The 13,981-nt window shown below is 43.5% G+C and overlaps 1 protein-coding gene across 1 annotated transcript; it reads right to left on the bottom strand.

The window, feature by feature from the left end:
- Positions 1–297: 297 nt before the first annotated feature.
- On the bottom strand, positions 298–13,981 carry LOC115392210 (protogenin B-like). Its single transcript, XM_030096754.1, has 19 exons — positions 13,915–13,981; positions 13,143–13,442; positions 10,149–10,293; positions 9,868–10,001; positions 9,464–9,760; positions 9,215–9,374; positions 8,879–9,126; positions 8,224–8,388; positions 7,649–7,954; positions 6,743–6,928; positions 4,846–4,941; positions 4,558–4,744; positions 4,255–4,382; positions 3,885–4,055; positions 3,613–3,795; positions 3,042–3,165; positions 2,803–2,941; positions 2,611–2,709; positions 298–2,528 (listed from the first exon to the last, which is right to left on the bottom strand). Exons 1-19 carry the CDS (start codon positions 13,979–13,981, stop codon positions 2,163–2,165), a joined length of 3,501 nt encoding a protein of 1,166 aa, XP_029952614.1. The 3' UTR covers positions 298–2,162.

The raw sequence follows: 13,981 nt of genomic DNA on the forward strand, positions 1-13,981 counted from the left end.
AGAAGTCCCACCCCACACTTTGAAAACCACTTCACTTCCCTAAGAGCTTTAACAGCTTATCTGAGAAAAACTACCCTACTAATGAAACACCCTGATCAAAATTCTACTGATGAAATAACTTACTGAATAAAAGATCATATCAGTGGCTGCACGCTGCTCCAAAACATCTCATAAAATCTCTCCTAGAAGTAACTGAAAAGTTCATTTACATAAAGACATCTTGACAAACCAGAAGAAACAAAGGTTCAACACAAAGCGTATTTTTCCAAGAACATTTTTATTATCTAGTAATTTCGAACATCTTGAGAGTATCAAAAAAGTCAGTTGCAACATTTCAACACATAAAATAATTTGCTTTGTTGCTCACTTTGGATTAAAGTATTTTGGTATTCAAAAGCAGAAATATCAGAAAACCATAACTTAAATAAGAACAGTAAAATCTACACTCTAAATCTACATATAAAACCTGAGTCAAGTCAGCAAATTTACGTGTGGCTTCCAGATTAATCTTCTATATGACATGACACAGAAAAAACTTGAATTACAAAACTTGCCATATTGTGGAATCTGTCACGTTTAAATTTGGAAAACTTTTTGGTTCACAATAATATGCTAGAAGGGACAATCTAAATTTAAATGTACTGATTTTATGGTTGTAGAAAGACAGCGGATCAGTTTTTGACATCTCAAGCTTAAAAAAAAGAGCTATGCAAAAATGCTTTTTCTAGTATTCAAACCCAGTGGAAATCATATCGCATATAATGCAAAGAATGTTTAGAATGTAAATGAAAACCAAAGAAAATCACTAAATAACAGAGACTTCAAGCTTCTTTGGTTAGGATCATTTCTATTACAAAAGGTATTAAAAGTGATTATGTTGCTCTTCACACATTGGGTTTTCATTATGATAGTCAGTATCCTTCATTGTCACACCTGGACAGAAAATACAAAGGAGAGAGACAGAGAGACTCCCTCCACATACTGCTTTGTTTGTGAAAGGTGACAGACGATTCTCAGAGAAAGAATATAAATACAACCCTCTGTCACTGGCAAGACACGCTGGATCTTTGGTCTTGTGTCAATACGTCATCGCGAGGATCAACTGAGTGAAAAAAGCCATACCCATCTGAGGAAGCAGACAACTCTTTGGATAATAGCATCGGCATCACTGCTGCGTTCGGCAGTGGTTGAGAAGGCAAGTGGAACACAAGCCGAGGACACTTGTGTTAAAGCTTTCACCAGAATAAAGCATCGGTTAAATTTACACTACGAAATCCACCAGTTCGAAGAGAAATTTACATCATTGGCAAGAAGACAATTTTGGCAAACGCACTTTTCCTTTACATCCGCAAGACTTTTGGTTGTTTTAGAATATTTATCATAATTTCGGCAAACTCTTTGGGTACAATTTCTCCCGTCTTTGGATGTAATCTTTATCAGAATGTAAAGCCCTTATCGTTTTAAGGCCAAGTTAAAGCTTTGGGTTTAGTGCACTGAAAATGTCAAACAATACTGTTTTGTTTGATAAAGCTCTAAATAGTTTGACAGAATCTAATGCACTTGTCATCTTCACATCATACACCATTCAAAGAGAAAACAATATGAAACAAAAGCTCCTCCAACTGAGAGAACAGAGACAAGAAAATAAATGCCCGGACAGAGGTCAACAACACATGGCAATGAAGCCTTTTCACTTTGTCCCCTGAGTTTGAGGTGTTACTGCACACAAACCAGGCGAAAAGGAGGTAGTCAAGTCAATAAGAAACAGAACACTGAGGTAGGTCATCAAACAAGGCTCGACTGCACCCTCCGCTCCAGTGGAAAGTAATTAAATATAATGCAAATGTATCACAGTACATTTATGACATTCATTTTAACATTCATCGTGGGTGAGCTTTGGTTTAGGACAGACAACGCCAAACGCAGACGAACAGGTAGAAAGTTGTTAAAAAACCGGAAAAAAATAAAAAATAAAAAAATGTTGGAACAAACATTCATACAAAATCCTGAGGTAAGTCCAAAGCTGAGGCGCCAGCTCCTCCATCGCAGCAGCGAGCTTCCCGGTCCCCTCAGATACCTCCTGAGCGGCCTCACACGGAAAGCGAACGAGGTAGAAGCGGCGTGGCTTTGGCCGCTGGTGAGCAGGCACGGGCCGGGCGGCGTCAGGAGCTGGAGCGGGCTGCCTGGGGGGTGTGCGGGGCAGCGGGGGCGGAGTGGTGGAAGGCGGGGCTCGGCTTCTCCTCGTCGTCTACCTGATAAGACGGCTTCGTCGCGTCGTCTGATCCGAAAGATTCCGGTCTGGAGCTCTGGTGCGTCGACGGGCTGCTCATCTCTCCGTTGCTCTCCTCGTTGGAGTAGTGTCCCGAGTCGCCCGTCGCCTGGCTGCCCTCGCTGGTGTGAGAGCTCTCCGAGTGAAGGGGGCCGTAGATGATCTCCCGGGACGAAGGAGGCAGCGGCGCAGAGCCTGGACGCTCCTCATACCTCAGAACGGTTTTACCAGCCTCGTACAGGCTTGCTCTTGTTTCCACCTGCGGGAGGAAGATAAGATAATCATGAAATAAACAAAAGAGTGTTTGGAAACATCTGAAATGTCGCAACACTCACGTCGACGCTGCAGTCAGCTGCACTTCTGACCTCTCTCTTGAAAAGGAGCCATCTCTTGCTTTGACCAACTGGACCGGAACCATTAATGACCAAGTTGGATCCACCCTGACGACGAGGAAATGACAAGTGCAACGTTTTACAGTTCGCTGAACTGAAGTCCTGTGAAAACTATTAACCATTTCATCATGCTTGTCTCACCTTGGCATCTAAGAAGTGATCGCTGATCATTGGCACAAGCGCCTCAACGTTCTCTATGTGGTGTTCACCGGGCAGCGTCAGACCAGCATGTGGACCTTCAGACACTCCCACAGCAATCACTTTAGGACTGGAGGATTTTCTGATGGTCACGTATGAGAAAAAAAAAATCAATTATGACAAACTGTTGTAAAATATGACCATGAATTGTTTCAGTTAATACAGACTTTAATATCCAGTACCTTGGTCTGCCTTTACTGATCAGGATCAAGGCACACATAACAATACAGGCCAGGGCGATGCTCACACCAACGATGATCCCTGTCATCGACCTCTGGTCTATGTGGTAGAGACCATCAGAGAACTCTGGAAAACAAAACAAAGCAGACAGAATGATTAAATCAACAAATATAGGTAGAATTCAGTGACAACAATTAAATGTGAATTCACACTTGGGGCACAAAACAAGATATTCATTGGAAAAAAAGTAAAAAAAAAAAATCTATTTAAGTGAGAAACACGCCTTCCTATGGTTTCCTCACACACCACGGAAAGGTCTTAAAGTTACTCTGTGAGGATTTTTATTAATATCAGTCTTCAGTGGGCAGCAAAGTTTTTCATCTCATGGTAAAACAGAAATATAAAATACAAGCTGGAGAGATAAATCAAACTGGACTTGCACTGCATCAAGAAATGACATCAAAACCTGAATGTTATAGCGTGACAATTCTAATAAGCAAAATATCAGGTGAAAAGCACAGTCTGCCGGTGTTTGTTGCGCAGTGTCATGCTCCAGTGTTTGCCGCTGCGTACCTGTGGTTTCTGTGAAGCTGTCAGAGTGCCTGGGGTTCTTGCTGCGGTGCGTGTTTCCCCGCCTCAGCGCCAGCTCCGCAACGGCAGAGAAAGGCCCTTCGCCCACCCTGTTGGAGGCAGCGATCTTCACCAGGTAGACATTCCCCGGCTCCAGCTTCTCCAGCAGAGCCATCGTATGAGTTCCTATACAAAGCAGCAATATCACATGATTTAGATTCGGAGCGTTAAAGTTGCAGAAATAAGGTTTCTTCAAATTAATATGCATAACTTACCCTCCCTCTGTATTCTCTGCCAGTGTCCAGCCATCCAGTCTCTCTGTGAAGCGTACAGGATGGTGTAGTGTGTTACCACTGCGTTGGGCTCCGTCGGCTCCCTCCAGGACACCAGAGCAGTATCATCCTCAATCAGAGTTACTCGCAGGCCTGCAGGAGGTTGACTGGGTGCTGAAAGCAGATAAATCACATTCAAATTAAACACGAAACACCGATCTACTCAGTCTGTATCAAAGTTAACACTAATACTGACAGGATTTGGTGTATTACTTCTAATAAACATGATTCATAGACTATTTGTTAAATCTTTAAACATAAAAAAACTACTATTCAACGCCAACAATGCCTCCAGTAGTAGTGGGCTTACTACCTGCTGGTTGAGTCTGATGGTAAACAACCGAACTCCAAGGACTCGACATCTGGTCCACATGAAGACGCACCACAAACTCATAGCGTGTGTTTGGAGCCAGTTTCTGAACCGTCACACTCTGCTTGGTCCTGCGGAAAAACAACATTCCTCCATTAACATACCGTTGCTAGGCAATAATACAGAGTATGTGTTAGTAAAAAAAAAAAAAAAGACCAATAAGCATTTATTGAACTTCAAGGATGTGTTGTCAGCGCAGAATTGCTTTCTTGATTCAGAGATCAACTCTTGCAGGAGGTTCCTTACGTCTGCAGGTAGCGTATAGCAGAGGCGTTGTGTGTGCCCACAGGTGTACAGCGGACTGTAAAGCTGACAGTTTTTCCAGGGGCGAAAGACGGGCGACTCCAACGCAGCGAGACCGCCGATGAATTACTGGCCAAGACTGTGACCTGGTGTGGAGGTGGAGGAGCTGCTGCCATTTGGTCTCTGGCCGCTAATCGATGAGAAACAAGCAAAAATCACATTTTCGTGAAATAAAATAAACATCCAATGTATTTGCACACTAAAGTAAACACATTCTACCAGTGTACTTACACACACAGCCGGGTGTGCTAACTGTTTGGTCCGTCTGATATCCGTCTCCCACTTTACTGACAGCAAGAATCTTGACATGATATTTTCTTCTTGGATCTGGAATAAAAATAAATAATATTAAATCATTCGTTGCTATTTTGCTGAAAAGAAATCAAGTCTCCAAAAGTGACATTTGAAGCACTGAACGGGGCCATTTTTCTCAAACGAAAAGTGGAATAATAACGAAGCTGGGAGGTCGAGCAATAGGCGGGGATCTATTTAGAAAAAAAGGCAGACGTGAGTAATTAGCTGCAGGAGGGGGACGTTTGCGGGTCGTAGCTGGCCATCCCCCACGGATGGACAATACGTGGCCTCCTGAGTCACCCCAACCTCTCATTCATCACGTGTTGTCTTGCATAAGGAGCATGAGAAAGATCAACCGGCTCCTGCTCCTGGTAAAATACGGTGACATGATCGATAAGCTTTATGGAAATGTCCACAGAATAGTGCTGACTGTTTTTGTTTGTTTTTAGAGTGTATGAAGAGTTACAACTGCAGAGGTTGATTAAGATTAGATTGTCTTTAAAATGCTACACAAAAAAAAATCTAATTTTCGATCTGACAACAGAGGGGAATTTTGTAAAACATCTGGGCTGTGTACTTGAAAACATCCAAGAGAGAATCGCAAATAGAGAAGGTTGTTTTGCTTTTAGGATGGAAACATGTAAGCGTGCAAATTCTACGCTTTTAACTTTGAAAACTACCACTGCCTGAAACCCTAAATCAGGGTGTTTTTAGGGAGTGTTAAGATCTGCTTTATGCCTGCAGTGTGAAAGGTCAGCCTTTGGGTATTGACCAGTGAAGGCAGTGTGTCCAGGCCTGCTGTGGGGGCTGGGCCCAGGGGCAGCGTTCAGCTGCTGGGATCCTAGGCCCATGGGACTCAGGGGGGGTTTGGCTGAGGTCACGGGTCAGGCCAAGATAGAACAGAAAGAATCTGGGTGCAGGACTGTGGGAGAGGAGGTGGGCCCCCATTGTTTCCTCTTTCACGTTGTTCTTACTGCCCTTGTGTTACAAAGACCTTAAAGCCTCGTCGGCCCTCGTAGCCTTAAACTTGGAGCGAATCCGACAAAACATCACCTCAACAGCAGCAGTGACACTTTTGCTCATGAAACCTGTGATTTTGTCCGATTATAAACACAAAACCTTACAGAACAGTGCAGATTTATTTATATCTAATAACTACTGGTTTACTTTGATTATTACTTTTAAAAGAAATCAACCTATTTCTGCTTATGTGGTGTCAGAGAGTCAAACCAAACTCTATTGTTAACCTGTGAGGATACTATATTTTGTTTCATGATGCTTTATTGTAGAGGACTGTTGCTTATCTACATAAACAGCACAGATGACCATTGGGGGGCAGGGTCCTAATCCAAGACTGCTGTCTCATGGCTGGAGGTCAGTGACTCGGTCCGGCCCTGTCCCATCCCAAGGGCTTTTTTCTGTGCGTTGGTGTCCAGCTAAATGGGGGAAGTGGCTGGGGTCTCACAGGGCAGGTCTGACTGTGGACACGACACAATAGCGCTGCATAATTATGCAAGTCTCGGGATGGGAAACGGTGGAGGGAGGGACATCTGGACTCTGACCTCTAACCTTAGGAGCCTGATCTCACACAATACCCCGGCCAGACTGGAGGGGACTGCTGGTTAGACAAGAGGGGTCAGCTCATATTGATTAGGACAAAGGGTGGAGATGCAGATGCAGCATCAAACTGGCCACTGAATTAAATTAGGCGGTGCAAAAGGGTCCACTCGGAGTGGTAATCATTTTCTGTTGTGTTTGGATCAGATCTTTAGTCCAGACAATCGAAGCTCGCTAATAAAGTCAAATATAGAACTAGGCTTTTCCAATCACTCACCAAGGCCACTGATGGTGTAGGAAAAGGCGTGAGCCTGCAGCTGTATGGTGGGCTGCTCGGGCTGGCCCTCCTCATGGTAAACCAGACGGAATCCCTGGACAGCCACAGAATCTGAGGCAGTCTGCCAGCGAGCCGTAATGGAGGTGCAGTTCAGAGGTTCAAGTTGGAGAAGAGGGGCTGAAGGCACTGAGTTGGACAGAGAGAGCAGGCACTGGGTCAACACATTTGTACATTTAGAATATTATTTAGAGACATGACAACAACAACAAAAAAAAAAGATGGTAAAAGTACAAAACAAACATTCACATCTCTGGTTTTCTTTATGATTTCCATTGGCAATTTGCAACCTTCAATTCAATAACAGTGCACTGTGCAACTTTATATCGTGGCGTTCTACGACTGTATGAAATATATAACCAAGCTTTTCCAGCAAGTAAAATTCAACCTCAGTGGACAAACAACCTCCCCCTACAGACCAGGCCGTGAAAACAGGCTATTCTTTCCCCCACATAGATGCCTGAGGCCCTCTCTTTATGACCCGTGACTGAGGCCGCTCTAACATCACTGACAGCAGAGGGCAAAGGTTTCTGGGTAACCAACACAAAGACTGTGGGACAATGCTACAAGAGCAAAGTCTAGTCATACGCCAGCTACTCCATGCGAACTCTAAAGATCGTCCTCATATTGAAAGATCAGCAAAATAGAGATACTGTAAGGACCAGTGATTGCAACTGTTTGATTGCGAGAGCAACTCAGTGCAAACTGTATTTAAGTCTGTTATTGTGCTGAAATGTCTGCATTTGAGCCTACAAACATTATGCATCAAAACCTGTGGATTATTTGAGAAATGAGACAAGCAAAACTGCTCAAATCGACAGTAGCCTCCTTGTACATCAGCAGACTTACCTTTGTTGCTGGAGATCTTGTGCGTTCGGTGTGACGTCCACGCCGACGGTTCGCACCAACCCACTCGCGTAGCCGCAGCCATGCGGAGCAGGTAGATGGTATCGGGCTGCAGGCCCTCCAGAAGGTATTCGGTGCTGTTTTGTGGCAGCTCCAGGGATATAACATTGCTGTCCACGGCTGTCCGGTAGGAGAGTCGGTACGCAGACACCCGGCCACGGCTCAGTTTGGCCGGCAGCGGCTGCCAGCTCACCTGGATGTCTGTTGCGCTGTGACTGGTCAGGCTTAATTCTGGGGTACGAAGAGGCACTGCAGGACAATAAACAAATCAGAAATCCAGCCTGGATCTGGACTTATTCAGATAAACTTAATAGAAACTAAAATGACACTTAAAAATCACATATTATTCCCCAAAAACAGCTGTCAAATATATAAACTATCTGTTCCACCAACAGTAAAATCATGCTTCTCTTCACTCAGAATGTGGTCTGTGCACACATCACTTGTGTGCCTGTTGGCTTAACTACCTGAGTGATTTATTGCAAGGAATGCTGGGAGTCTGATGGCTGTATGCTTACCATCCTCCAGGGTATGTTGACTGACTTGGTCTGACATACGGCTGGCTCCCATTGGCATATAGGCCACGATGTAAAAGCTGTAGTTCCGAGCTGGCTCAAGGTCGTCGATGATATAACTGGTTGTGTCGTTGCCAATGACAACCTGGTATTCTTCGTTGTTCAGACCTGATGTTGAAGAAATCAGAAAGGTTGGGAAACACATTTAGAACAAAGTAAGTGTAGTGTGACGCACAAACAGAACGCTCATTTCAGACCAGTTAAATACTTTACTGAACACTTAGAAGAGCTGACTTAATAGAGTTGCTTTTCTGTCTTTTTAGTGGTTAAAGTGAACTATGTTCTGGCATCGCATGTCTGTAAAACAGCGAGACTTTTGAAATTGGAGGCCTGTTCCTTTAACTGCAAGTGGAATGAGCTGGGGAGCGGACAATGGGCTGACTAAGCCTGTTGTTATTTAAGCAAAGTCCTCCTTGACCTCTGCTCTCTGCAGAGACAGCAGATGGCCTTCACCAAGGAAAGTTGATCACATCTGAGAGAGTGACGTAGCTTGTTGTGGTTGACCACCAGCTTGTGTCTCTTCACACCGTGGTCCACTTTTAAAAGCTCATTTGATAAATTAACCAATACGACCATTTCTTTTTCTTCCGGTTCTCACCTTCAGCCTTCATGTAATGGATAGAGTAGGCGATGACTTTGTCTGCATTGTACAGCGGTCTTTCCCAGGCCAGTAAGATAGCAGAGCTGGAGATGGTTTCAGCATGGATGTTCCTCGGTGCACTGGGTCTATCCTCAGACATGACCACAATAAGGCGGGCCAAGGACAGCACAGAACCTTGCTCATTCTCTGCCACGCACTGATAGATAGCATCATCCTCCGGGATGATCTGCGTGATGACAAGTTTACTGTGAAGCAAAGAGGGACAACATCAAAATGGTTTCAGCTGAGTTCATTTGTTTTTTTAGTGTTGCGATCACTGCTGTTACACAATACCTGTTGTACATCTTGATCCTTCCATTTAGGTGAACTGCTTCACCATTCTTTAGCCAGCTGATGCGTGGCGGAGGCACTCCCTCCGCTTGGCACATGAACCTGGCAGTGCCTGCTCTTGGACGGGTCTGGCTCTCAGGCCTCTCAACAATGTTTGGTGGCACTGATAAGGAAGTGGAAGAGAATCATCATGAAAACATAGTCTGGAACCACTCTGCAAAATTGGTACAACGTTCAGAGAGTTTACTGTACCTAGAACTGTGAGGTTGGCTGCAGCAGTCGTGTGGTTGCGGGTTCCTGGGGTAGTGGCCCTGCAGAGGTAGACTCCACTGTGCTTGGAATTGACATCAGTAATAACCAGATTCCCGTTGCCCAGTACTTTGGCATTATACACATCGATGGGTTTACTGTCAGCGCGGCTCCAGGAGATGATAGGCCAAGGATTACCTGTGGCCACACACTCCAGTACCACAGTCTGACGTTGGGAAACAGTAACGTTTTGGGGTCCAGCAATAATTTTGGGTCTTTGACGTGGTTTAGGGCCAGCATCTTGATGAGAAAAGAAACATTGAAGAAAAAAAATTAGCTCAGTGTTTCACATGGAAACGGATGAGATGATGCTCAGTCATAAGATCCAGCTAAAGCAACAACAGTACCTTGATTGACTGTCAGTGTGGCTGCTCTACTCCTTAACCGGGTACCAATGTTAGTTGCCACACATCGATACTGTCCAGCGTCTTCCAGTTGCACATTGTAGATCTGAAGAACTCCATTTGGTAAAGCTGTTATTCTGAGGACACACACAAGTATAACATTAGTGTCAAGCTGCCAGGTATTTATGGACTGCAACAGATTTTGAGATCTGCCACCAAGGTGCAAATACAAGTGGATTACTTTAGGATTACTGTGTCTAAAATAACTGAGTGTGGGCAGGCACCTGTCTGTCTGGAGAGGTAGTGTGCTTTGGTTGACCTCCCAGGTGATGGTGGCGGGAGGGTTGGAGGCGACTGCACAGGAGAATCGTGCCACAGAGCCCTCAGTCACCACCACAGGCACAGGATGCAACACAAACTCTGAGATACCTGTTAAAAAAGGACATTTATTATGATCCATTTAAAGATGTAAATGATCTGAAACTAAAATCTGGTGCATAACCACGGAATGCCAGTTTGTCTCCTTTGCTTCTTTTGGTTGTAAAAACATTTCCCCTTAATTTTTGGTAGAACATATTACATTAAGCATTCAATGCTTTGACTTTGATGGATGTTAACTAATTATATGAAAGGAATTGATCCCTGTAAGACACCCTGATCATGCTTTTGTGCAGATGAGCAATCAGGTCCTATCCCGGCCAGCTGGCCCAATCAATGGATCAATTGAAGAATGACACTGAATGATGCATTATCATAGATAAAAACTAATCAATACACTTTGCTTTAAAAGAACTGAAAGTAAAATAAGACAATGCTGAATAAGAAAGGAATAAAAAATAAAAAACAATTTCCTCAGTCACAGGCAAAATAAAACTATTTTAGTTTCATGCATGCAAACTGAAAGTTTCTCTGAAGAAAAAAGGGTTATTTTGGAACAAGGGTCTACATCCATTGAGAAGGAATATACACTTGTGTACGGTTTGCCGAGTCATGCTTTGCCTATGTTCATTCAGAAAAGCTTTCAATAATCGCCACCCTCAATCTGCTTAAACAGAAACACACTCTGTAAGATATAACCAATGACCTTCATTCATTAAGGTGATAACTCTCCCCTACCCCCCTCACTCACAGGAAGCAAGTCAATATCACGTTAAAGGAAATCAATACCCTGTTTTTCAACTGAAACTCCACATTTAAATGCTGAGCTTTGGGCGAGTGATATAAAAGAGTGCTGCTTTGATTCAGGATTTCATCTCATTAATATCACAACAACAGCACAGGCTAATATTGTGAGGTAGATTAAGTTTTAGTCTTTATCCATCCAAAAATGACTTCTGGAAGATGGATAGTTTGTGGATTATTCAAGTGAAAATGCAGTTGATTTTAAGTAGAGAATTAATCTGTAGCTCAAGATCAGAAGTGTTTGTCTCGTTGTCCTGACTGGAGATGGACTGGTTGATTGGTGAGCATGTTTAAAATACTCTGAAGTTTTGAACTTCATGTTTCTGAATAAAAGAGATCGAGGACGCAGACGGTGGGAGTGGCCTTCTGTTAATGTGGTCACTTCTGCCGTTGAGAACAAAAATCGGTGTCTGGGTGAACCAGCATAAGGGTTTCTCCTGCGAGGTCAAAGTTCGCATCACATCCCCCCCCTCTTCATTAAATTTTAGGCCAAACTGGGAGCCGGATCGAACTCAGTTAAACCATCAGGCCACAAGCCAGGACCTGGAGCTTCCTGGTTTGTTTGTTTTTTAATCCTGAAATAAAACATTAATATAAATAACACACAGTTGGAAAATACATTTTTTTAAATACTCCAGGATCTTTTTTGAGTTTAGTGATAACTAAATTCTGACTGTGTAAACCCTGGAGGTGTGGAAACTGGTGATTCAGTGCAAAGACTAGACAAAAAAATAAATAGACCCAAGATGAAAACATGTTTTGGAAGCAGTATTGACTGTGTGTATCAGGCCTGTTCATTCACATGACTAACTGGCCTTCCTCGAACAAAAGCGCTCTGCTTGACAGGGCAGCAGAGGGGCCAACGCAGTGAAAGGGATTGTGGTGTGAAAGAAAGAACAGCAGGGCAGTCCCGCCGAAGCAGGCCTGTGACATCACAAAGCCTTTCCACCGCTGACCCCTGACCCCCAGGACCTCTGGACAGAAGGGGAGCACAGAGGAGTCCCATCCTCCACTCCACGCCTCCAGCTGACCAGAAAACCTTTAACCCTTTCACTGACAAAAGGCTGGCCTGCCAGACCAAACTTGACTTTTGAGGAGTTTTGTGTGGTTGACTTTCAGGATATTTTAAAATAGCTTTCAAAATTATTAAGAATATCTGCAACACAATGCAGAAAGCACATTAATCTATACATCTATTAGAAATGTTTGTCACTACAGCTTGCATCCCTGTATTTCTAATCATTGAACTGTCTGGCAATAATTGTAAAGTTTTGGGAATTTTGATTATCAGACCTGCAAAAGTGTTCTTGCCAAAATCAGTATACTGAAGAGGGCCACACAAGTTTCCATGACACCAGCCATGGGATATCCTTTCCAAGACCTGTGAGAAGTGTCCATGGTAGACCAGGCCCACTGAATAGACACAGCTGTCCTGTCCACTGATATGTGGACAAACAAATGCCCTGAAATCTAGCCTTTTCTTTCGGGGCAGTCAGGGGCGCTCCAAACAAAGGCTAAAAGGCAAATGGCCTTTCAGAGATTCCTCTGTGTAGCAGACCATTCAGCAATTACACAGAGCCACACTCTGCAGTGACAATGCAACCCCACCAACATTTAAAGACAGGGAAGGCAATTTTAGAACTTTTGCCAGTGTTTAAAGAGTTCCAAAATTAATGTGCAAGTGGTACTTTTCCCAAAAGAGATACCATCAAACTCTGCATATTTAGACCCATGACAGCTAATTCATCAAGTATTTATGATCTTTCAGATTGACTCTCCATCTATCTTTAACTGTCTCTTAAAATGGTCCAATAACTGGACTGACAGCTTTAAACTCAAGTATGGGCAACATGCAATGACATGGGAGCTCAAGCTTTAGAGGTTTTCCTCCTTGTAAAGAAGAAAAAACACAAGGGTGGGATACATCTGCTTCCCATCTCCTGCTTTACAATCCGTGAACTTGCCATTCGGATGCTGGCATGTTGACAACGCCACAAAGAGAACATCACCTGCAAGTCTAACCCAACATAATCTGAGTGGCAACAGCGAACAAAAAAAAAAAAAATCCATTACTTCACTCTCTGCACCATACTTACTAGCGATAGTCAGACGTGATCTTTGGCTTAGGATAGCTCCATATTTGTTCTGGGAAAGGCACTGGTAGAAGCCTTCATCTGAATCCTCCTTGGTATGCTTTGTCTTTGGTATGTACAGGGAGCCATTGGGCAGAAACTGCATGTGTTCACTTTCTGCCAGCTTCACTCCATTCTTGAGCCACTTGATTGCGACTGGAGGCTGCCCGTGAGCCTGACAGTCCAGTACAGCAGGGTCCTTCGGCAGGACAGTCACATCAGTGGGCTCTGTGATGAAGGACAACTCGCTAAAACACAAAACGCCTGGAGAGGAAAGAAGCAGAATTTCAATTATGAGCTGTGTATGAGCTGCACAACAGACATATAAATAGTTATAATAATCATAGTAAAAATGCAGATATTTCAAGGATGAAAAGGGTTTTTGTAAAAGAACCAAAAACACAATGACACAAAAAAACAGAAATACAAATATGTTTTTTTTCTGTCATGAAGATGCTCAGTGTGTTGATGAGATGTTCACTGCTTGTCGTAAATATCTGGCATTAATATGAAGCTCAGCGTCCTAAATGACCCAATAAACCACTAATAAAATAACATACAACAAAGTTAAGCAATCTGTTATTTGTGTGTCCTCTGCGAGTAACAACAATGAAGTTATCTCTGAAATAAGAAGTGACATGGTGACAATGCTGCCGGTGAATACAATTAACGCGGAGGACGTGCGCTCATTGACAAAGACCGCATCAATAATAAACAACAAAACTGAGACACTTACTCGATAAAGGAAGAAACAAAAGCAAAGGCAGCCAGCGCTGGACTCTTTTCATTTTAAAATTCGCCAT

This window comes from Salarias fasciatus, chromosome 7 (genome assembly GCF_902148845.1).
Source record: "Salarias fasciatus chromosome 7, fSalaFa1.1, whole genome shotgun sequence".
Lineage (NCBI taxonomy): Eukaryota > Metazoa > Chordata > Actinopteri > Blenniiformes > Blenniidae > Salarias > Salarias fasciatus.

What these genes read in the sequence shown, in the direction of transcription:
- LOC115392210 (XM_030096754.1), bottom strand. Translation starts at nt 13,981, where the DNA reads ATGGCGAATTTTAAAATGAAAAGAGTCCAGCGCTGGCTGCCTTTGCTT. An exon ending in GCAGAGAATACAGAGGGAGG is followed by an intron (nt 3,796 to 3,884) that starts GTAAGTTATGCA and finishes TGCTTTGTATAG; the next exon opens with GAACTCATACGATGGCTCTG. An exon ending in CAGCTTCACAGAAACCACAG is followed by an intron (nt 3,166 to 3,612) that starts GTACGCAGCGGC and finishes TTTGTTTTCCAG; the next exon opens with AGTTCTCTGATGGTCTCTAC.